General features: G+C 56.9%; 3 protein-coding genes across 8 annotated transcripts in view; all 3 read left to right on the forward strand.

Annotated features, from left to right (window-relative positions):
- Window positions 1–5,475, forward strand: part of ZNF837 (zinc finger protein 837) — an 11,302-nt gene extending 5,827 nt beyond the window's left edge. The window contains exons 2-3 of one of the 3 annotated variants that reach the window (XM_017850675.1): window positions 3,185–3,294; window positions 3,744–5,475. In XM_017850675.1, the coding sequence (XP_017706164.1) occupies window positions 3,773–5,371 (1,599 nt within the window). In that variant the 5' untranslated portion in view covers window positions 3,185–3,294; window positions 3,744–3,772 and the 3' untranslated portion in view covers window positions 5,372–5,475. Of the gene's footprint in view, window positions 1–2,956; window positions 2,975–3,184 lie in introns of those variants that run through there. The other 2 variants (XM_017850674.1, XM_017850673.1) reach the window with 2 other exon arrangements.
- Window positions 5,476–5,717: 242 nt separating this feature from the next.
- On the forward strand, window positions 5,718–16,852 carry ZNF497 (zinc finger protein 497). 4 transcript variants are annotated; one of them, XM_017850677.1, is made up of 2 exons: window positions 5,718–6,382; window positions 14,423–16,852. In XM_017850677.1, exon 2 carries the CDS (start codon window positions 14,437–14,439, stop codon window positions 15,928–15,930), a length of 1,494 nt encoding a protein of 497 aa, XP_017706166.1. In that variant the 5' UTR covers window positions 5,718–6,382; window positions 14,423–14,436; the 3' UTR covers window positions 15,931–16,852. The 4 variants fall into 4 exon arrangements, with proteins under 4 accessions (XP_017706166.1, XP_017706168.1, XP_017706167.1 ...); XM_017850679.1 differs by having other exon boundaries at window positions 5,718–6,336; XM_017850678.1 differs by lacking the exon at window positions 5,718–6,382 and adding an exon at window positions 10,180–10,341.
- A 3,098-nt stretch (window positions 16,853–19,950) lies between these two features.
- A1BG (alpha-1-B glycoprotein) lies at window positions 19,951–23,688 on the forward strand. Its single transcript, XM_017850680.1, is given in 8 exon segments — window positions 19,951–20,066; window positions 20,143–20,178; window positions 20,273–20,542; window positions 20,920–21,192; window positions 21,785–22,081; window positions 22,838–23,199; window positions 23,201–23,299; window positions 23,301–23,688. Coding segments are annotated over 8 exon segments (1,419 nt in total). The 5' UTR covers window positions 19,951–20,032; the 3' UTR covers window positions 23,349–23,688.
- The last annotated feature ends 28 nt before the right edge of the window (window positions 23,689–23,716 follow it).

Genomic DNA, 23,716 nt, shown 5'->3' on the forward strand with positions numbered 1-23,716 from the left:
TTTTTTTTTTTTTTTTGAGACGGAGTCTTCCTCTGTCGCTCAGGCTGGAGTGCAGTGGCCCGATTTTGCCTCACTGCAAGCTCCGCCTCCCGGGTTCACACCATTCTCCTGCCTCAGCCTCCTGGGTAGCTGGGACTACAGGCGCAACCACGCCCGGCTAACTTTTTGTATTTTTTTAGTAGAGACAGGGTTTCACCGTGTTAGCCAGGATGGTCTCGATTTCCTGACCTCGTGATCCGCCCGCCTCAGCCTTCCAAAGTGCTGGGATTACAGGCGTGAGCCACCGCGCCCAGCCAGGAACTTGTTTTTCTCAACACAAATGTATTGTTTAAAAGAAACCACCTTCGGCCTGGCGCGGTGGCTTGTGCCTGTAATCCCAGCACCTTTGGGAAGCCGAGGGGCGGATCACTTGAGGCCAGGAGTTTGAGACCAGCCAGGCCAACATGCTGAAACCTTGTCTCTACTGAAAATACAAAAATTAGTTTCCATGGATTTGCCTATTCTGGATATGTCATATAAATGGAATTAGCTGGGCGTGGGGGGCGGGCATCTGTAATCCCAGCTACTCGCCAGGCTGAGGCAGGAGAATTCCTTGAACCTGAGAGGCTCTGTGCCAAAAAAATAAATAAGTAATAAAAATAAAGCACCTTCATCCCATGCAGTGCTTTCATGTGACTAGGGCTCAAATGACATCCCAGATGTTACAGCCTCCACTTCCCAGGTTTCAGCGATTCTCTGCCTCAGTCTCCCAAATAGCTGGGACTACAGGAATGTGCCACCACACCCGGCTAATTTTTGTATTTTTAGCAGAGATGGGGTTTCCACATTTTGACCAGGCTGGTCTCAGACAGAAAGGAGATTAGTGGTCGCCAGGGGCTGAGGGGAAAACGAATGGGGAGTAATTGCTTTATGGGCATTGAGTTTTGTTTTAGTGTAATTAAAATGTTCTGGAAATTATAGTGGTGATGGTTACGCAACATAGTGAATATATTAAAACCTAAACAATATACTAAAACCTGGCCAGGCGGTGGCTCACACTTGTAATCCCCGCACTTTGGGAGGCCAAGGTGAGAAGATTACTTGACGCCAGTTCGAGTCTCATTCTGGCGCCCAGGCTGGAGTGCAGTAACACACTCTCGGTTCACTGCAAGCTCCGCCTCCCAGGTTGCAGTGAACCAAGATCGTGCCACTTCACTCCAGCCTGGGCAACATGAAACCCTGTCTCTAAATAAATAAAAATAAATAAGTAAACTAACACATAAATAAATCAAGGGATATCTGGTCGGGCATGGTGGCTCATGCTTGTAATCCCAGCACTTTGGGAGGCTGAGGTGGTCAGATCACAAGGTCAGGAGTTCAAGACCAGCCTGGCCAACATGGTGAAACCCTGTATCTACTAAAAATACAAAGATTAGCCTGGCGTGGTAGTGGGCACCTGTAATCCCAGCTACTCAGGAGGCTGAGGCAGGAGAATTGCTTGAACCCGGCAGGCGGAGGTTGCAGTGAGCTGAGATCATGCCACTGCACTGCAGCCTGGGTGACAGAGACTCTGTCTCAAAATAAATAAATAAATAAAAATAAATAAATAAAATAAGGGGATATCTGCTTTCCACAGAAAAAGGAATATAGGACAAAGGAGAAGAATCTGAGCTCCTGTGCTCAATGAAGTGGTGATTTAGAAGGTGCCACAAGTGTGTCCATCTTGTGCTCTGCATGTGACGTTAGCCATCCAGGATTCATAGTCCAAAGGCTGTACTGGACAGATCCATCTTTGTTCTGGAAACAATGAGATCTAGGGAGGGGTCAGGAGGATAGTGTGGTTATCACTCTTGTGAGGCTGAGAAAACTCACATCACAACACAGTGAGGGAAATTCCCTTTTTTTTTTTTTCTGAGACGGTGTCTCGCTCTGTCGCCCAGGCGGGAGTCCAGTGGCGCGATCACGGCTCACTGCAAGCTCTGCCTCCCAGGTTCACACCATTCTCCTGCCTCAGCCTCCCGAGTAGCTGGGACTATAAGCCCCTGCCACCATGTCCGGCTAATTTTTTGAGACGGGGTTTCACCATGTTAGCCAGGATGGTCTTGATCTCCTGACCTCATGATCCGTCTGACTTGGCCTCCCAAAGTGCTAGGATTCCAGGTGAGCCACCGTGCCTGGCCCCTCCCTCCCTTCCTCCTTTCCTTCCTTCCTTGCTCTCTCTCTCTCTCTCTCTCTCTCTCCTCTCTCTCTCTCTCTCTTTTTGATGGAGTTTCACTTTGGCTGGAGTGCAGTGGTGCGATCTCAGCTCACTGCAACCTCCACCTCCCAGGTTCAAGTGATTCTCTTGTCTCAGCCTCCTGAGTAGCTGGGATGACAGGCATGCACCACCATGCCTGGCTAATTTTGTATTTTTAGTAGAGACGGGGTTTCTCCATGTTGGTCAGGCTGATCTCAGACTCCCGACCTCAGGAGATCCACCTGCCTTGGCCTCCCAAGGTGCTGGGATTGCAGGCATGAGCCACTGCGCCCGGCTGTCTTTTGTTTTCACTTGCTCTTCAATTGCTTGCTTAGGAGATGAATATGTATATATGCACGTATGTGTATCTCGGCAAAGTCCCCTGTTGCAGGCAGAATAACGGCCCCCTGAAAGATGTGCACGTCCTGGTCCCTAGAACCTGTGCATATGTTACTTCCCAAGGCAAAAGAACTGAGTGTGGTGAGGTTTTGGATCCTGAGATGGGGGGGATTCCTGGATTATATGTGGTTGGCCCAGTGTGATCACAAGAGGCAGAAGGGTCAGAGTCCTGTAAAGAGTATAAAGAGATTTGACGACAAACCCAGAGAGACGATGTCTTACTGCTGGCTGGAAGATGGAAGAAAGAAAAGTAGGTGGCATCTAGAAGCTGGAAATTGTCCTCAAACATCCTGCCCAAGAGCCTCAGGAAGGAACCCACACTACTGAGACCTTCCCTCAGGACTTCCGACCTCCAGAACTGTGAGAGAACACGTTTCCATTGTCTCAAGCCACTATGGGGGTGGCAGTTTGTTAAAGCAGCAGTAGGTAACTAATATAGCCACAGCAGAATTTTAAAATAGTAATCGCAGGCAGCAGGCCTTGCTAATGTCCACACTTGCTGGAATGATCTGGGTTGCCTGTCTCCCTGTTCAGCTGTTTATACTTACCGTTATCATACCTATTTTGTAGATGAGGCTGCCAGGCTTGAGAGAACCACCATTACCTGGTTGAAGAGGGGAGGGGCAGCTCAGCATTGGCCTCTGCAGCGTGGATCTCCCGGCCAGGCTCTCAGCTGTCAGGTGAGTCCACCTCACACCTCCCAGAAGACATGGACAATGGCAGTGAATGGAGCCAGGAGGACCTGGAGTGTGGGCTTGCCACTGAGAAGCTGAGGCCAGGAGTGAGATTTTGGAGAGCTTGCAGCTGAGCAACGGGGCAGTCCCTATTGCTTGGGGAAGGGGGACCAGGGAGGGCCTTAGCCAGGGGCACAATGTTTTAGGAGCTAGTGTTGGGGAGGAGCAGATATGCGGGCAGGGAGAGCCTGGGGAAGCTGTTCTCTGGGGTCTGGGTGGTGACAGTTTGAAGAGGGGCAGGAGGCCCTGCCTATATCACTCCATGTCCCCTTTCGCATCTGCAGAGAGCTGGGGGCTGCCCAGTAGGCGCCAGCTATGGGATGGTCGCTCTTTGGCCCAGTTCTCCACTTCTCTTCTGGGAACCGCCAACCTCCATTTCTTCTCTGCTCTTCCAGATCCTACAACCAGAACTCTGCGCCCCAGGATGGAGGCTCCGGCCCAGAAGGCTGGGCAGGGAGGAATTCCCACGACCGATGCCCGGGGTGCCTCCGGGGCCTGGGAGAAGAGGCCCGAGGAGCCGAGGCCCCTCGAACAGGACCGAGCTGGGAGCCACCCCACTCAAAAGGGGGACCTGCGTGGAGGGATGGCGGACGGTAGGACGACTCCCCCAGGCGGGGGCTCCCAGGGCTGCAACCTCCGGGTGAGCCCCGGCTCGGGGACCCGGCAGAGCGCGGGGACCAGACCCCTCATGCGGGAGCCGTGCAGCCCCACCTCTTCTCAGGACCCTGAGCTAGTTACCCGCGAGGGGCTGCAGGCCAGGGAGGGCCCCTGTGGGAGCCCGGCACGTGGCAGGGGCTGCAGCAGGAACTCCTGCCTGGCGCGGCATCTCGGGGTGCCCGCTGGGGAGACGCCACCCGTGTGTGACCCCTGTCCGGAGCGGCTCCGGAACCGCCCCCGGACTCAACTGTGTGAGGTCCACACAGACTGTTGGCCATGCCAACTGGGGAGGGGCGCTCGGACCTGCCCGAGGACCCCAAAGCCGACCTCCCGCGGGAGGAGCCCCTCGGTGGAGCAGCCCCAGGCTTGCGCGTGCGGCGAGGCCTTTGCGTGGAGGGCCCTGCGGATCCCCCAGGAGCGGCTGCAGGAGATGGAGGAGCCCCGTCCGTGTGCCCGGTGCGGGAAGCGCTTCCACACCAACCAGCAGCAGCAGACAAGCAAGGGCCGCCCAGTGTGTCCTGAGTGTGGCCAAACCTCGCGACCTCGCCCGGGTGTCCCCAACCCCCCGGCCCAGCGGCTGTACGCTTGCGACGAGTGCGGCAAGGCCTTCACGCGCACCTCCAGCCTGCTGCAGCACCAGCGCATCCACACGGGCGAACGGCCCTACGAGTGTGCCGAGTGCGGCAAGGCCTTCGTGCGCTGCTCCGGCCTGTACCGCCACCAGAAGACGCACTCGGCTGAGCGCCACCGCCGTGGCCCCGTCCTGGCCCGGCGCGCCTTCCGACTGGGGTGCCCGCCCTGCGGGGACTGCGGCGAGCTGAGTCCCCGACGGGGGTCGGGAGCCAGGGAGAAGCCGTACGAGTGTGCCGACTGCGCCAAGGCCTTCGGGCTGTTCTCGCACCTCGTGGAGCACCGGCGCGTGCACACCGGCGAGAAGCCCTACGCTTGCCCCGAGTGCGGCAAGGCTTTCAACCAGCGCTCGAACCTGAGCCGGCACCAGCGCACGCACAGCAGCGCCAAGCCCTACGCGTGCCCACTGTGCGAAAAGGCCTTCAAGGGCCGCTCCGGCCTGGTGCAACACCAACGCGCGCACACCGGCGAGCGGCCCTACTGCTGCCCCGAGTGCGGCAAGACCTTCCGCGGCTGCTCCGAGCTGCGCCAGCACGAGCGCCTGCACTCGGGCGAGAAGCCCTATATCTGCCGCGACTGTGGCAAAGCCTTCGTGCGCAACTGCAGCCTGGTGCGCCACCTGCGCACGCACACGGGCGAGCGGCCCTACGCTTGCGGGGAGTGCGGCCGCGCCTTCAGCCAACGCTCCAACCTCAACGAGCACCAGAAGCGGCACGCGGGCCCCGCCGCACCTTGACCACCGGGAGCCGACGCGTCGCCCAAGCGAATCCTGCATCGAGGAGGGGCTTTGTCCCGGAAAACCCACCGTTTGTAACCTTGATTAAACTTCACTTTGTACACATGGCGTCCACAGACTTCCACTAACTCGAGCTCTGTCGCCCAGGCTGGAGTGCAGTGGCCGGATCTCGGCTCACTGCAAGCTCCGCCTGCCGGGTTCACGCCATTCTCCTGCCTCAGCCTTCCGAGCAGCTGGGACTACAGGCGCCCGCCACCATGCCCGGCTAGTTTTTTGTATTTTTTAGTAGAGACGGGGTTTCACCGTGTTAGCCAGGATGGTCTCGATCTCCTGACCTCGTGATCCACCCGTCTCGGCCTCCCAAAGTGGTGGGATTACAGGCTTGAGCCACCGCGCCCGGCCTATTTGACCTTTTCTAACAGGGCACACAGCATCCGGTTGCAGGCATAAGCTGTAATAATCTCGAGTGGCCGCAGATCCGCCCAGATGCTGTGTCCACGATCTGTGTCCACACAGAGCCGTGGTGCCTGTTACTTGGCTCTCTGGTATGCGAGGAAACGGGGAAAAGTGACTCTCCAGAGGCACAACCATAAGACGGTGAAGGCAGGATTCGAACCTAGGGCCTCTCATGCTCCTTAGACCGCTTCAGGAGCCTTGGGACCTCGGGGTGTTTGCACACGCTCTACTGTAGCCGGCCTGGCACAGCTCGTAACCCTCCAGAGCTGAGACCTCAGAGCAGGCTACTGCCTGTCCCGGCCCTGGCGGCTCGGTAGTCGCGGCAGAAAGGGTTCCCTTTGGTGAAGTGTGATGCCGTGGCAAGCTTGCCCTGGTCTGACTGACAGTCGGGGTCGCCATATTGTCGTCCCTTGCCGGACTCCAGACTGAACTGAATCTCCCCAAGCCTCCGCGGTGTGAGTGGAAGTGGGTGCCTGAGGTGTCAGCACAAAGTCTCCAGCACCGCAGAGGTGAGAGTCCACCAGGATCTAGCACAGCATGCTTCTTCCCAGCTATGTAAGTGGCTGTTCATGGCTATGATTCCAGTTTCTCCCTGCATTTCATCCACGCTAGTTCCAGACAGACCCAAGGCTCCCACGCCAGAGGCCGACTGGAGCAGGCCGACTAGGGACAGATCTGTGCAGAGCACCTTGCCCTTTGGCCTGCGGTTTCCTCCTCACACCAGCTGGGAGGGCCGGGAGGATGCTTGCACGTGGCTCAGTTAGAGCCCTGGACAGGGCAGAGCCCTGGGCCCTCAGGGCCTAGGCCTTGTTGCTTCCAATAGGGTTCCCCAAGTGTGGCCTGGGACCCCCAAAGAGAAGAATCCTAGGTGGCCCCTGCAGCCACACTGGGGACGGCCTGGGCTGGTCACTTGACATTTACCACACTCTGTGGCCCTCATGCTACTGTGCAGATGGGCACTGTTTACGCCCCAGACATTGGTGACCCCCCATGGAGTACCTTCTTATTTGCCCTTGCCAAGGTCAGACCAGGGAAAGCACCTCTGAAGGGTGGATGCTCAGAGCTTCCAGTGGGGCAGCCAAAGGGCAGGGCCTGAAACCAGCCTCAGAGGCCCCTGGGGAATCCACCCAGGAGAAACTCACCTCACAGTGTCCTCTGTCTTCCGCAGCCTCCAAAAGGCCCAGGTCTTAGTTAATCCAGGACTCACCCACCAGGGGCTTAAATTTTTACCCTCTGTTCTGGGAAAAGCATCCTGATGAGGCAGGCCCTGCCCATGGTCCTCCTACCTGGTAATCTCCTTGATGCTCTCCCCAGCCTCCAGGAGAGGGAGAGCAGTGCTTGCCCTGCCCCTAGTCCCCCAGGACACTTGCCGCAGAATTTCCCCAAGCAGCAGCTCTCCTGGTGTTCTGTGGTTTTTATGTGCTGCTCAGTCAGGTGTGGCCAGAAGAAGAGACACAGGACAAGCTCAGGAAAACAAAGTCTATCATGCTTACAGATCGTGGAAACAGGAGGCGCGGCCCACGAGGAAGGACACATGAGAAAGTACCAGCATCTGTCGGAGGCAGCAGGGGCAGGAGCAAGGGGGAGCTCTAAGCCAGAGCCTTTACTGGGGTTTCCAAGGGAAAAGCAAGACAGAGCAGAGCTCACAGCACAGGACTGGCTAGCTGGAGTGATTCCTGTGGGCCTTCAGCTGTGGGAGTGTCCCCCAGCTGCTTGGCTCCTGTTCCTGGGATGATTAAGACAGAGGAATATTGTCTCCTGCAGTGTGTGGACCAGATAGAGCCACCGGTGAGGCTCTGGATTGGTTAGTCTGCATATCAAGGGCAGCCTCCAGGCCAAGTGTTGTGGCTCAGGCCTGTAATCCCAGTGCCTTGGGAGGCTGAGCTGGGCAGATGGCTTGAGCTCAGGAGTTCCAGACCAGCCTGGGCAACATGGCAAAACCCCGTTTCTACTAAAAATACAAAAATTAGCTGGGCATGGTGGCATGTGCCTGTAATCCCAGCTACTTGGGAGGGTGAGGCACAAGAATCCCTCGCACCTGGGAGGCAGAGGTTGCAATGAGCTGAGATCGCACCACTGCACTCCAGCCTAGGTGAGAGACCAAGACTTTGTCTCAAAAATAACCAAAAAACATTTATCATTGCACACATTTTCTGTGGGTGGGGAATTCGTGACCAGCTTGGCCTGTGGTTCTGGCTCAAGGCCTCTCACGAGGTTGAAGTCAACATGGCAGCCAAGACTGCAATCATCTGAAGGCCCCACTGGGTTTGGAGGATGCACTGCTCCACTGCCTCTCAACAGGACCGCAGACCTGAGTTTCCTCATGGCCAGGCAGGTGAATTCTTCCAGCATGGGTGACCCAAGACTACAGGTACATGCCACCACGCCTGGCTAATTTTTGTATTTATAGTAGAGACAGGGTTTCACCATGTTGGCCAGGATGGTCTCCATCTCTTGACCTCATGATCCGCCCGCCTCCGCCTCCCAAAGTGTTGGGATTACAGGTGTGAGCCACCGCGCCCGGCCCCGCCTTTTTTGTTTGTTTGTTTCTTGAGATGGAGTCTCGCTCTGTCACCCAGGCTGGAGTGCCGTGGTGCGATCTCGGCTCACTGCAACCTCTGCCTTCCGGGTTCAAGCAATTCTCCTGCCTCAGCCTCCCAAGTATCTGGGATTACAGGTATGTACCACCACACAGGGCTAATTTTTGTATTTTTAGTAGAGACGGGGTTTCACCATGTTGGTCAGGCTGGTCTCAAAATTCTGACCTCATGATCCGCCCACCTCACCCTCCCAAATTGCTGGGATTACAGGCCTGAGCCACTCTGCCCGGCCAATAAAAATTTTTTTAAAGCTAAAATTGACTCTCAGGCAAATGAGATAAAATGAACATAAGTTAAATATTTTAACTTAATGAGAGAAAAAGTAAGACGTCACCAGTTATTTAATGATGGAGGAAAGGACCAAAAGCCAAGGAATACATGGAATGCAGCTCTAGGTGCTGAAAAAGACAAGCAAAGATTCTACGTTAGAGCTTCCAGAGGGAGCTCAGCCCTGTCAACATCTTGTTTCAGCTCAGTTAGATCGATGTCAGACTTCTGGTCCCCAGAACTGCGAGAGAATATATTTCTGCTGTTTTAAGCCACCAAATTTGTGGTAACTTGCTGCATAACCACAGGAAACTAACACACCATCCCTCAGTTCTGCTTTTCTGTATGGACTCCATTCTCTAACAGATTCATCCCTCATGAGGGCAAGAAGGCAGCAGCTGCCCCAGCTGACAGGTGCTCACAGCCTCAGGTTCAAAGCAGATAGAGTCCCTAACAGTTCAGAGAGAAGTCCCATGATGCTAACAGGTCCAAAGTGACCATTGCCAGGGACAGGGGGATGGACGGCCCCGTGCTGCGGACCTGGGCCATGTAGCCACACCTGCCTAAACCACCTGGGCTGGGGTGAGAGCTCCCTAGTACAAACTGGGAAAAATTGGTACAAAAAAAGCTCGTGGAGGCCGGGTGCAGTGGCTCACGCACGTCTGTAATCCTAGCACTTTGGGAGGCCAAGGTGGGAGGATCACTTGAGCCCAGAAGTTCAAGACCAACCTGGGCCATGTAGCGAGACCCCGTCTCTAGCTATTCATTTATTTTAGCTTACAGCATCCGGTCTATGTTGTTTTTTGAGACTGAGTCTTGCTATGTCACGCAGGCTGGAGTGTACAGTGGCACGATCTCGGCTTACTGCAACTTCTGCCTCCCCGGTTCAAGTGATTCGCTTGCCTCAGTCTCCACAGTAGCTGGGATTATAGGAGCACGCCAACAACCTGAATTTTTGTATTTTCAGTAGAGACGGGGTTTCACCATATTGGTCAGGCTGGTCTCAAACTCCTGACCTCCTTATCTGCCCGCCTCGGCCTCCCAAAGTGCTGGGATTATAGGCGTGGGCCACCGCGCCCGGCTTATTTATTTTAGCCAATAGCACCCGCTGTTCCCAGGCGGTCTCCCAAGTACTAACCAGGCCCGACCCTGCTTAGCTTCCGAGACACCGACTCTAGGGGATGCCAGCTTAGTGGGTGTTCCATAGCGCGTGGCTGTGAGATGCAGCTCAGTGGCGTGAACTCAGCGAGTTTCCAGGGTGGTAAAGACGGCCTGGGGCCGGAGGAGGACAGCCAGGGAGGAGCTACATCGGCCCGACCTGCGTTCACGATCCGTGCAGCCCCGGGCGCCCGTGTAGCTGTTGGACGTGTGCCGCAGAGGCGCGCCGGGTACAGGAAGGGGCGGAGCGCATCCATGGCAACGCAGGACGCCAGAGTAGCTCGGCATTGGCGCCGCCCCACGGGCGCGCGCCCGCAGCCGCGCCACAGTTACGCCGGCGCGGTGGGGAGAACCGCGAGGCTTTGGGCCGTCCGCCGAATGCAACCGCGCCTCCCAGGAGACCCGGTACCCCCCTCCTACCATTTCCCGTGCCTCCGTGCGGGCCCCTCTCAGGCAGCGCGTAGTGGACGCAGGGGCGGGCTGAGGACGGTGAGTGACGCCGGCGGACACCCTCCGGCCAAGCACAGATCCGTCCTCGGGCTCCAACCACTCCCGCCGCGCGGGGCAGGGCGGGGCTCGGCCCTGAGCAGTGCCCTCTGGGATCACAGAGATAGGCCTCCGCGCCCTCCAGAGCGGCCCGGAAGTGGCTCTGCACGGGCCAGAGGCGACGGTGGTCGGGGCGGAAACGGCTCCTGTCGGCCGCTCTCTCGGTGAACGCGAACCTTATGGCGTTCAGTTCTGTAGCATCGTTCCTCCTGCTCGTTTATTCTTTGACTCATTCATTCATTACTCCTCCAGCCTTGTGGCTCAGCCTTCATGTCCTGCCGCGCCATCATTTCTTCCCACATTCATTTATTCGTTCATCAACCCCCACCCGCCCCTCGTAGTTCCAGAGCTCACCAGGCTGGGCCTCGCCTCCGAGCCTGCGGAGCTACCCGCACAGGCTTCGCGCCACCCGGCCGCAGCCTCCTCTCCTTTATCCACCCCGTGTTTGTCCACTCTAGGCCTTGGGGGTTGGTGGGGAGACACAAATACCCGTGACGGGTCAGACGAGTGCCCGTTGTTGGGGCACTGGGACTGACGCGGGAGGTGGCTCTGATCGTGTCGTGGTGAAGAGGAGGCGTTCAGGTTCAGAAAGGGCACGCGGCGTGGATGTGAGTACGTCGGGGAGGCTGGAGCAGCGAGGCCGACAGGAAGGACCTTCCGGGGCTCACATGGTATCCCACGACGAGGACGGACTCAGGACGGCAGCCCTATTAGATGGGGCTGGGGGCTGGCGAGTCGCAGTCGCACAGCACAGGCCCTGGATGAAGGGGCAGCGGTGCCTGGCTCCACCTTAAGAAACATGGGCCCTTGGGGCCCGGATTTCTGGGTCTTCAATACACAAATACGGAATTTTATTGAAATCGGATGTCATTTTATTTTAAAATTTAACCTTTGATTTGAGGTAATTATAAATTCACATGCAGTAACACATAACGCATACCCTATGTACCCTTTACCCAGTTCCCCTAAAGGTGGCATCTTGAAAAACTGGAGGTCAGGTTCGGTGGCTCATGCCTGTAATCCCAGCACTTTGGGAGGTCAAGGCGGGTGGATCCCTTGAGCTCAGGAGTTAAAGACCAGCCTGAGCAACATGGTGAAGCCCCATCTCTACTGAAAACACAAAATTTAGATGGGAGTGGAGGCTGGTGCCTGTAATTCCAGCTACTCAGGAGGCTCAGGCAGGAGAATCGCTTGTACCCAGGAGGCAGAGGTCGCAGTGAGCCCAGATCGCGCCACTGCACTCCAGCCTGGGCAACAGAGCGAGACTCTGTCTCAAAAAAAGAAAAGAGAAAGAAAAACTAGAGTACAGTATCACAACCGATATGCAGAATATTTCCATTACCACAGGATCCCCGTGTTGCCCTTTCAGAGCCGCATACCCTTCCCTCCTACCTCTGTCCCCTGTTAACCTCTTTTTGTCAACTAGTAATCTGTTCTCATGTCTACCATTTTGTCATTTCACGAATGTTGCATAGGCTGGGCGAGGTGTCTGGCACCTGTAATACTAGCACTTTGGGAGGCCAAGGTGGGTGGATTGCCTGAGGTCAAGAGTTCGGGACAGGCTGACAGGCTGGGCACGGTGGCTCACGCCTGTAATCCCAGCACTTTGGGAGGCCGAGGAGGGCGGATCACGAGGTCAGGAGATCGAGACCATCCTGGCTAACATGGTGAAACCCCGTCTCTACTAAAAACACAAAAAATTAGCAGGGCTTGGTCGCAGGCGAATGTAGTCCCAGCTACTTGGGAGGCTGAGGCAGGAGAATGGTGTGAACCCGGGAGGCAGAGCTTGCAGTGAGCCAAGATGGTGCCACTGCCCTCCAGCCTGGGTGACAGAGCAAGACTCCCTCTCAAAAAAAAAAAAGTTCAGGACCAGCCCGGCCAACATGGTGAAACCCCGTCTCTACTAAAAAATAAAATAAAATAAAATAAAATTAGCCAGGCCTGGTGGCAGATGCCTGTAATCCCAGCTACTGGGGAGGCTGAGGCAGGAAAATCGCTGGAATCCTGGGGCAGAGGCTGCAGTGAGCCGAGATTGCGCCACTTCACTCCAGTCTGGGCGAAAGAGGGAAACTCCATCTCAAAAATAAAATAAAAAATTAGCCAGGTATGGTGGCACGCACTCGATGTCCCAGCTTCTTGGGAGGCTGAGGTGGGAAGATGGCTTGAGCCTGGGACATGAGATCATACCACTGCACTCCAGCCTGGGTGACAGAGCCAGACCCTGTCTCAAAAAAAAAAAAAAAGAATTGCATAAATGGAGTCATACAGTTTTAAGCTTTTGAGATTGGTAACTTTTAAAAAACATAAATACCATAAAATTCATCCTTTTAAAGTGTATGCTTCAGTGGTTTTTAGTATATTCAGTATTGCACAGTCATCACCACTAATTCCAGAATATTTTCATCACTCGCACAGCTGTATCTCCCATTTCTGTCTTCCCTTTAGATCCTGGCAAACACTAATCTACTTTCTGTCTCTTATAGATTTATCTGTTCTGGACATTTCATATAAATGGAATCACATAATACGAAGTATTTTGTGTCTGAATTTTTTCATTTATACTTAGCATAATATTTTCAAGATTCATTCACCTTGTAGTGTGTATCAGTACTTTATTCTCTTTTTATTTTATTTTATTGGGACAGAGTCTCGCTTTGTCACACAGGTTGGAGTGTAGTGGCATGATCTCGGCTCACTGCAACCTCCACCTCCCAGGTTCAAGCAGTTCTCTGCCTCAGCCTCCCGAGCAGCTGGGATTACAGGCACATGCCACCACACCTGCCTAAGTTTTGTATTTTTGGTAGAGAGGGGGTTTCACCATGTTGGCCACGCTGGTCTTGGGGAACTCCTGACCTCGTGATCTGCCTGTGTCGGCCTCCTAGAGTGCTGGGACTACAGCCGTGGCCACCGTGCTTGGCCTAACTTACATTTTTAAAACACTTCCTGGAGGGGGCAAACAGGACCCATCTGCTGGTCTGACTCCGGGTGTCCTGTTCACAGTCTCTGCCTTAGGTGTTCTGTGTGTGGGATGAAGGGAGCCAAGGAGACAGGGCAGGGCAGGGACCCTCAAGAAAAGCAGGGAGAGGGGAATGGATGGTACAAGCAGCCATGGCACCTCATTGTGTCCCTCAGGCACCTGGACACACAGGTGGGCAAAGATGCTGACGCTGGGGCCAGAAGCGCTGATACCCCATTCTTCCATTTTACTCAGTCTCAGGTGGTCCCAAGGAGGGGACCTTCGTGGCCTTGCTGTGCTCACAGGCTCACCTTTGTTTCCAGCTCCAGAGAAAGTACCCTGGGCCATGCAGCTGCCTTCCCCTCCCGGGGAAGGGGCAGGATGGCTGCCCAGACGAGTGGGGCATCAGCCCTGGCCCCTCAGGTCCTCCAGAGTCCACTGGAACTGATGGTGGGTGAGCCCAGCTCCAAGAGCCCTGGCCAGCGCTTCTGGGGGTTCCCCTACGAGGAGGCAGCAGGGCCCTGAGGGGCCCTGGCTCAGCTGTGTGAGCTGTGTTGCCAGTGGCTGATGCCCAAGGCCTGTTCCAAGGAGCAGATGCTGGAGCTCTTGGTGCTGGAGCTGTTATTGGGCACACTGCTCCCGGAGATCTAGGTCTAGGTGCAGGAGCAGTGGCCAGGCAGTCCTAAGGAGGCCACTGCCCTGGTGGAGCGGCTGCCGCAGGAATCAAGCAAGGGGAGGAGAGTGGTGCCACAGTACGGCCAGTGCAGGTGCGTGGGCAGCTATGAGTCCTTCCACGATGCTGGCGCCCCCTCCCCTCCTGCTGGGCGGGGCCAGGTGTGGGGATGTGCACGTGGCCCTGTCAGGCAGGCCCAGAGTGCTGGCCCGTCCCCTGAGTGTCTAGCCCGCCTGCTGAACTTCCTGCTCCAGGCTCCAGAGGGCACTGGGCATCCAGGCCCGTGGAGGAGAAGAGTGGGGATGACAGCCCACCCACCGTCATGTCTCCCAAAGGCCCTCTGTCTGGTGTTCTTTGTATTCTCTAAGGCACTTACCTTTTCTCTCCTGTTTTAGGTCACAGGCACGAGATGGAGTCCCCAGGAGGGTGGAACCTGCAGACGGCCCCAAAGGAAGGCTGGAGCCTCTGTAGTGTGAAGACTGCCACGAGGCGCCCCTCTGAGGGGGCTGTGTCTGGAGGCTGGGGGGCCTGGGAAGACTCCACGGAGGTCCCAGGGGAGGCAGGGGACAGCGAGCGGCAGCAAGCCACACTGGGGGCGGCGGACGAACACTGGGGCCCCGACAGGGAGCTGGGCCCCGCAGATGGTGGGCGGGACGGGGCTGGGCCCGGAGAGTATGTAGACTGGACGTTGCGCCCTTCGCCTCTCCCAGAGGAGCCGGGCTGCCGGTGCGGGGAGTGCGGCAAGGCGTTCAGCCAGAGCTCCTACTTGCTGCAGCACCGTCGCGTGCACACAGGCGAGAAACCGTACACGTGTCCCGAGTGCGGCAAGGCCTTCGCCTGGAGCTCCAACCTCAGCCAGCACCAGCGCATCCACAGCGGCGAGAAGCCCTACGCTTGCGGAGAGTGTGGCAAGGCCTTCCGCGCGCACTCGCAGCTCATCCACCACCAGGAGACACACAGCGGCCTGAAGCCCTTCCGCTGCCCGGACTGCGGCAAGTCCTTCGGTCGAAGCACCACGCTGGTGCAGCACCGACGCACGCACACGGGCGAGAAGCCCTACGAGTGCCCAGACTGCGGCAAGGCCTTCAGCTGGAACTCCAATTTCCTGGAGCACCAGCGCGTGCACACGGGCGCGCGGCCACACGCCTGCCCGGACTGCGGCAAGGCCTTCAGCCAGAGCTCCAACCTGGCTGAGCACCTGAAGATCCACGCCGGCGCGCGGCCACACGCTTGTCCCGACTGCGGCAAGGCCTTCGTGCGCGTGGCGGGGCTGCGGCAGCACCGGCGCACGCACAGCAGCGAGAAGCCCTTCCCCTGCGCCGAGTGCGGAAAGGTTTTCCGCGAGAGCTCGCAGCTCCTGCAGCACCAGCGCACGCACACGGACGAGCGGCCCTTCGAGTGCGCGGAGTGCGGCCAGGCTTTCGTCATGGGCTCCTACCTGGCTGAGCACCGGCGCGTGCACACGGGCGAGAAGCCCCACGCGTGCGCCCAGTGCGGAAAGGCCTTCAGCCAGCGCTCTAACCTGCTCAGCCACCAGCGCACGCACTCGGGCGCCAAGCCCTTCGCCTGCGCGGACTGCGGTAGGGCCTTCCGCGGCAGCTCGGGCCTGGCGCACCACCGGCTCACGCACACGGGCGAGCGGCCCTTCGCCTGCGCAGAATGTGGCAAGGCCTTCCGCGGCAGCTCTGAGCTGCGCCAGCACCAGCGCCTGCACTCTGGCGAGAGGCCGTTCGTCTGCGCCCACTGCAGCAAGGCCTTCGTGCGCAAGTCGGAGCTCGTAAGCCACCGGCGTACGCACACGGGCGAGAGGCCCTACGCTTGCGGCGAGTGCGGGAAGCCCTTCAGCCACCGCTCCAACCTCAACGAGCACCAGAAGCGGCACGGGGGCCACACTGCGCCCTGACCCGAGGACGCGCCTGAGCGGGAGGTCGCGGACACGCGGCACTGCGGGGTCCCGGGCGTGAGTGCATGCACTGTCTGCTGGTCCAGCCTTTTTCGGGCCACCAGTGCGGGCGCCCTCCTGCTGGGAGTGCAGGGGTAGCATTGGGCGTGGGGAACCCTGGCTGCACAGCCCCTTTGACAATAACCCCACCGGCCACCCAGACCTGGCTGGGACATGTGGGATGGGCTCTTGACCTCAGGGAAGGTAGTAAGCTCCACTTCGGCGAGAGGTTCGCCCATGCAGAGGTGGGCAAGAACTGGGGTCTCCGGCAGGTGTGGTGGTCTCCTCTGAGAACTGTATGAAATTGCTCCGGCAGGGAACAAGGGCAGGGTATGAGTCCCCTCTCCTCCTTCCTTCCACCCCAGCGAGAACGGAAGTTGTACGCGGGTTTTCTGTCTCCGGCCAAGGGCTAGGAGGTTTAGAGGCCTGGCTCTGGGGACCCTGAGGGTAGCAGGAGGCCCAAGGCGGGGGAGAGGAGCGGAATTCTGTCCAATTCTCTGTCCTGCCTCGGTTCTCTCCACCGTGGTGGCTGGGATTCGTTTTAAAGGATAACTCTGTCCCGCTTGACACACTGCTGGCTTCTTGTGGACGCAGCATCACATCCACAGGCCTCCAGTTGGCGCCACCCGGTTCTTCTCTACTGGGGAGCAAAGAGTCCCTTGCACGTGGACCTGTGCAGCGATTCGAGTCTGTGATGTGGCCTACCTCGAGCTGGGGGTGCAATGCAGACAGGTGGCTTTACCAGATCCTAGGAGCTGGGAAGGGGGGCTTGGGTCTCTAAAGGCTGAACCATGGTGGTTGCTGGAACTTTGAGGGGGTACAGAAGAGACAGTATTTTCTCTCTCTCTCTCTCTGTCTCTCTCTCTCTCTCTCTCTTTTTGAGATGGGGTCTTGCTGTGTTTGCCAGGTTGGTCTTGAACTCCTGGCCTCAAGCACTCCTCCTGCCTTGGCCTCCCACAGTGCTAGAATTACAGGTGTGAGCCACCACGCCTGACTTCAGTTCAGTATTCTTATGTGCCACAAACTCTGGGTTGCACCAGATCCAGTAGCCATGTTGAATCTTCTGGGTCCTAGGGTCCAAGTGGCAGCTTGCTTTGTATCCAGGACCTGCCATATGGACTTCTCTTGTTCTGAGCTCCACAAAAAATCGTAGATGGTACCTGGACTGGATAAGGACACTTGAGTGTATACATTGTGTCTAAAATCCAGAAGCCCACCAACCATTGTTCCCTTTTCCTAGTGGTAGATAGTGCGTATTGCAACAACAGATCTTCTTAGAAGGGGCTGACCTAACAGGCTGCAGACCACTAGGCACTTTACCAGAAGGTGGACCCTTAGCATGCATTTAACTTAGTTGCCTAAGGTACCCGCCACTTTGTGGTCCAAGTACCTGATGTCATCCATATAGTGGATGGGCATGATATTCTGTGGGAAGTCAGAATGATCAGGAGCTACGCAGGGATTATGACAGAATAAGAAAATTGTGTCTGGGCGCAGTGGCTCACGCCTGTAATCCCAGCACTTTGGGAGGCCGAGGCAGGTGGACCACCTGAGGTCAGGAGTTCGAGACCAGCCTGGCCAACGTGGTGAAACCCCGTTTCTACTAAAAAATACAAAAATTAGCTGAGTGTGGTGGTGCATGCCTATAATCCCAGCTACTTGGGAGGCTGAGTTAGGAGAATCGCTTGAATACGTGAGGCAGAAGTTGCAGTGAGCTGAGATCGCACCACTGCACTCCAGCCTGGGTGACAGAGTGAGACTCCATCTCAAAAGGAAGAAAAGAAGAAAAGAAAAGAGAAGAGAAGAGAAGAAAGGGAGGGGAAGGGAGGGGAAGGGAAGGGTTGCATAACAAGGTTGGGGAGTTAAGAAAAAAAAAGTTGCAGATTTAGTCCTGAGGCAAGCTGTGAAGGTGTCCTTTTGTCTTTGCCAAGCAGAAAGAAGATGGTTTTTGGTGGTCCTTGCATATTGATGGAAAAAAAGCATTTGCCAAATCAATAGTTGTTGAAAGAGAATCTCAGCCAGGCGCGGTGGCTCACACCTGTAATCCCAGCACTTTGGGAGGCCGAGGCGGGCGGATCACAAGGTCAGGAGATGGAGACCATCCTGGCTAACAGGGTGAAACGCCGTCTCTACTAAAAATGCAAAAATTTAGCCGGGCGTGGTGTTGCACACCTGTAGTCCCAGCTACTCAGGAGGCCGAGGCAGGAGAATAGCTTGAACCCAGAAGGCAGAGGTTGCAGTGAGCTGAGACTGCACCACTGTACTCCAGCCTGGGCAACAGAGCGAGACTTCGTCTCAAAAAAAAAAGAGAATCTTCAACCTTCCAAGTAATCCTGAGCCTTTCTCCCTAGTAGAAGCAATCCTTCCTTCCCTGAGGGTTAAAACATTCGGATCACCTCCTTGTTCCTGCTGCTAATCATGATGAATCCAAGTCTTATCTCTGGCAGGTAGGCCCTGTTATTTGAGCTCTGTCACGTCCATCTTTCATCACCAAAATCAGGCCGTTTCAATGGCAGCAACTCCGAGGGCCGTACTGCCCTTCAGAGGACTGCCACTGCAGCAAGATTCAGGGATACGGGTGCCCCACTGACTAATGTATTTCCCAGTGCTTTTGTAACAAAGATATCCTCCTTGGTACTCTGTGTGTACGTGATCTGGCACATGCTGAATGTATACGTTAAACCCACTTCAACGTTTCCTGTATCCCTAAGCTTTTGGATTCCTTTCTCCAAAATTCCTACTCTCTCTGTACCAAGGGAGTTCTAGCAATTCAACCTCATTGAATTTGGGCCACCACTGAGTCCAGGTCTTAGTCAAGCTGTCAGACAAACTCAGTATCTTTCAAGCTGCACAAGCTTACATCTTAAATTGAATCTTTGTAAGTCGTCTCCTGTAGATAGACTTGATCCAGTCCACTGTTGTGTCCCATCCTCCTTGATCAATTACCCTTAGATGCCGTCGCCATCCTTGTTCCCCAGGTTTATGCCAATTACATGAATGAAAACCTCGCAGTTCTTTTGAAGCATAGTAGTATCTCTTGGGAGTGTATTTCACACTTGTCCATTTGCAGCATGCCAGACTAGTTAGAACTCTGGCGGGATAAGGGGTAGCTGGAGAGAATGGGATTCCGTTTACGAGGCAACTGCAAGATTCACACGTGATACCCAGTTTACAGGCCCGGGTCAGTCCCCAGACACATGGCCCCTCAGTTGCAGGGAAAACAATCTTTTTTTTTTGAGATGGAGTCTTGCTCTGTCGCCCAGGCTGGAGTGCAGTGGCCGGATCTCAGCTCACTGCAAGCTCCGCCTCCCGGGTTTATGCCATTCTCCTGCCTCAGCCTCCCGAGTAGCTGGGACTACAGGCGCCCGCCACCTCGCCCGGCTAGTTTTTTGTATTTTAGTAGAGACGGGGTTTCACGGTGTTAGCCAGGATGGTCTTGATCTCCTGACCTCGTGATCCGCCCGTCTCGGCCTCCCAAAGTGCTGGGATTACAGGCTTGAGCCACCATGCCCGGCGGAAAACAATCTTTTTTAAGGAAGAACCAGTCCTGAGGCAAGAATAGACAGTGTATCTTCCTCAAAGGGTTGCTGCCGTTTCCCTGGGGTGGGGGTGTGGCAGGAAATGTTCAGATTTCTCAAGAATTCAGAGAGCCTGGCTCTGAGCTGGGGCTAATCCCCAAATACACGTGCGGTTTGGTGTGACAGGGAGGGGCTTACCGGGCTTCAGCCCTGGCACTGTCCACTTGACCTCAGCAGCTCCAGTCAGAGTGGGGAGAGCTCAGGGTCCCATTCTAGAACAGGATCCAGCACTGAAATGAGGAGGAGGTGATTTCAGCATCATTTTATGACTCATTGTTGATTTAGTTTATTAATTATCCATGATTATTGATCATAATTGTTGCTGAGCATCCTGAGGCCTCAGAAGTTAGCCCTTTGCCCTCACCTTCCGGGAAGGACAAACACGGGAAGAGGTCAGTGTCCGAGCTGCCTCTGCCACCCTCCCTTGGGGCCTCATTGCTTCAGACGCTTACCCCAGATACTGCACCGGAGTGAGCACGACCATCATGTCCATACTGGTGGCCTTTCTCTTGCTCTGGGGTGAGGCCTCCCAGGGTCTGGGTCCCTGGGGCGGGAAGGGGCTGGAACGGGAGCCTCACAGGGGCTGTCTCCACAGGTCTCCCCATGGGCCCGGTGACAGAAGCAGCCACATGTGAGTGCAGGGCTGAGGTCTGGGAATGGTGGGCCCAGGCTGTGGGTGAGCCCTGTCCCTGTGGCCCTGAGCTGATCCCAGCCACCCCTTGCAGTTTATGAGACCCAGCCCAGCCTGTGGGCAGAGTCCGAATCGCTGCTGAAACCCTCGGCCAATGTGATGCTGACATGCCAGGCCCGCCTGGCGACCCCAGACTTCCAGCTGTTCAAGAATGGGGTGGCCCAGGAGTCCGTGCACCTTGACTCACCTGCCATCAAGCACCAGTTCCTGCTGACGGGTGACACCCGGGGCCGCTACCGCTGCCGTTCAGGGTTGTTCACAAGATGGAGCCAGCTGAGCAATCTCCTGGAACTGACGGGGCCAAGTAAGCCGGGGCATGAATTGGGGGCCGGGAGGCAGTGAGTAGGTGACTGACTGGGGGCCTCCCGTCCTCCAAGTCACCTGATGTCTCTGAGCCTCAATCTTCCCATCTGTCAAATGGGATGATATCTGTGCTAACCCCAGAGTGTTGTGAGGAATAAATGGTTGTGTCCCCAGCAGGCCCGGCATGCCATACAGCTCCCACACACTCCTTTCTCTTGCTGTACGCCTTGTTTCCACCAGTGCCTGGCTGCCTTTTCCCAGCAATGCCCTCCATCCCTGTCTCCCTCACATTTTTTGAGGATGGGGCCCAGGTTCTGCTGGGCTTCCCGTGTCTCCCGTGTTATGCAGAACCACTCTTCAACTCCACCCCACCCACAGAGTCCTTGCCTCCTCCCTGGCTCTCAATGACGCCTGTGTCCTGGATCACACCCGGCCTGAACACAACAGCAGTGTGCCGAGGCGGGCTTCTGGGTGTGACTTTTCTGCTGAGGCGGGAAGGCGACCATGAATTTCTGGAGATGCCTGAGGCCCAGGAGGATGTGGAGGCCGCCTTTCCTGTCCACCGGGCTGGCAACTATAGCTGCAGCTACCGGACCCATGTGGCAGGCGCCCTCTCTGAGCCCAGCGCTACCGTGATCATTGAGGAGCTCGGTGACTGTGGGAATCATCTCTGGGAGATGTTGGGGAGGGGGTTACAGGGGGCATGACCACGTTGACCTTGACCTCCATGCTGAATGCCCCTGTCCAGGACCAGGTCCAGGAAGCTGGCCACACAGTTGCTTGGGTCTGATGGTTGCAAAGGAGTTTGGCCAGAGGATGCCCAAAGAATGGAAGGGTGGGCCGGGTCCCGTGGCTTATGCCTATAATACCAGCACTTTGGGAGGCTGAGGCCGGTGGATCACGAGGTCAAGAGATTGAGACCAGCCTGGCCAACATGGTGAAACCCTGTCTCTACTAAAAATAGAAAAATTAGCCAGGTGTGGTGGCAGGTGCCTATAGTCCCAGCTATTTGGGAGGCTGAGGCAGGAGAATCCGTTGAACCCAGGAGGCGGAGGTTGCAGTGAGCCGAGATGGTGCCACTGCACTGCAGCCTGGGTCGCAAGAACGAAACTCCGTTTCAAAAAAAAAAAAGAATGAATGGAAGGGTGTTCCTGGGGCTGCCACCTGGAGGGCAGAGATCTGGGGACTGGGCAGAGGGCAGCTCCAGGTATGGGGCAGCCCAGTAATGCTACCTGCATTGCAGCTGCACCACCACCGCCTGCGCTGATGCACCGTGGAGAGTCCGCCCAAGTCCTGCGCCCTGGCAACAAGGTGACCCTCACCTGCGTGGCTCCCCTGAGTGGAGTACACTTCCAGCTGCGGCGCGGGGAGAAAGAGCTGCTGGTACCCGGGAGCAGCACCAGCCCAGACCGCATCTTCTTCCACCTGAACGCGGTGGCCCTGGGGGATGGAGGTCACTACACCTGCCGCTACCGCCTGCGTGACAACGAAAACGCCTGGTCTGGGGACAGCACGCCAGTTGAGCTGATTTTGAGCGATGGTGAGCCGGGGCCAGCAGGGACAGGGGCTCGACTGGGTCCCTGGGGAGCAGGAGCAGTACCAGGTGTAGAGCCTGGGGAAGTGCAGCGCTCTGGGCCAGGGTCCAATCCCAACTTTACCCGCCCACCGCCCCCCCACCCCCACCATTAAAGGTCCTGAACTGCCAATGGGACGCTGAGCTTGGCAATCTTCAGGCCCCACAAAGAATAACTGTGTGAACAGGTCTGGCCCAGGCCACAGGGGGCACCACCTGGCCGGGGTCCTATCCCAGGTGCCAGGTCTGCGTGGGCACTGAGGGCCTGTCCTGAGGCAGCTCCTCTGCTCGCTTGCCCTGGGCCTGATGATGTTTAGCAAACTCTGAGCACCGGACAGCGAACCCCATGCCCAGCGGACCACAGGGGCCCCTCGGTGGCGCGGGCATTGGGGCGGTGCCCAGAAGACGCTCGGGGAGCAAATCCGCTACTGAGCGGCATCGTGCACCAGGCATCAAGCCATGCACAAAACATGTCCCCGTCCCCGCTTCCCGTCTGTGTCTATAGACAAATTACTAGGAAACAGTGAAAGGGTGCGTGCCTGTGAGATATCCAAGAAGGACTGGGATGGAAAGGTGGGGCGGGGCCGGAGGAGGCGAGGGAGGAAGCTGGCCAGATCATTGCGGGCAGAAGACTCAGCCAAAGCAAAGAGCGCGAGGCCAGACCACGCGTTAGGGCCGAGCCACCCGCTCGGCGCCCGGGTCAGCCCGCGTGCTGCCCCGCAGAGACGCTGCCTGCGCCGGAGTTCACTGCGGAGCCTGCGAGTCGGAACCCGGAGCCCGGCACGCGCGTGCGGCTGCGGTGCCTGTCGCCCCTGGAGGGCGCGCGCTTCGCCCTGGTGCGCGAGGACGGGGGCGGGCGCCGCGTGCACCGTTTCCAGAGCCCCGCTGGGACCGAGGCGCTCTTCGAGCTGCCCAACATTTCGGTGGCCGACTCTGCCAACTACAGCTGCGTCTACGTGGACCTGAAGCCGCCTTTTGGGGGCTCCGCGCCCAGCGAGCGCTTGGAGCTGCGCGTGGACGGTGAGCTGGTGGGGCACCAGCGAGGGCGGGCGCGGGTTTGGTGCCCCTCGGGGCCTCCTGCCTTTGCCAGCCTTTCCTTGGGCGTCTGACGGCGGCGCTCTGGGCCTTGGTTCAGCCCCCATCAACTACTCTGGCAGGGAGCAGGCGATCGGTGGTCGAGGGTCCTGGGGACGCCTGGAATTTTGGCTTATTTCCCGCGGGTCCAAGCCCGTAGGTCACGTGTAGCATCGTAGTCAGCAGCAGGGAGGCTGGACCCAGGTTTTCTTGGTCAGATCCATGCAGCTCTGTGGCTGCATGTCAGTCGTCATACTGGCCCCCCAGCCCCGGCCCGGGCCAGCAGGTGCACGGCTGATGTCCTTCTCCCCAGCCCCACCGTCCCCAGCTCTGTTTGTCCCTCTGATTTCCTCATCGACGTCTCCAGGACTCAGAGCCCAGGGGAGCCTGAGAGCACAGGTCTGACCTCCAGACCTTGAGTTCGTGCTGTTTGCTGGGAGCACTATTTTTTTCTTTTTTCTCTTTTCTTTTCTCTTTTCCTTTCCTTTCTTCTTTCTCTTTCTTTTCTTTTCTTTTCCTCTCTCCCCA

This window comes from Rhinopithecus bieti, unplaced genomic scaffold (assembly GCF_001698545.2).
Source record: "Rhinopithecus bieti isolate Rb0 unplaced genomic scaffold, ASM169854v2 scaffold_32008, whole genome shotgun sequence".
Classification (NCBI taxonomy): domain Eukaryota; kingdom Metazoa; phylum Chordata; class Mammalia; order Primates; family Cercopithecidae; genus Rhinopithecus; species Rhinopithecus bieti.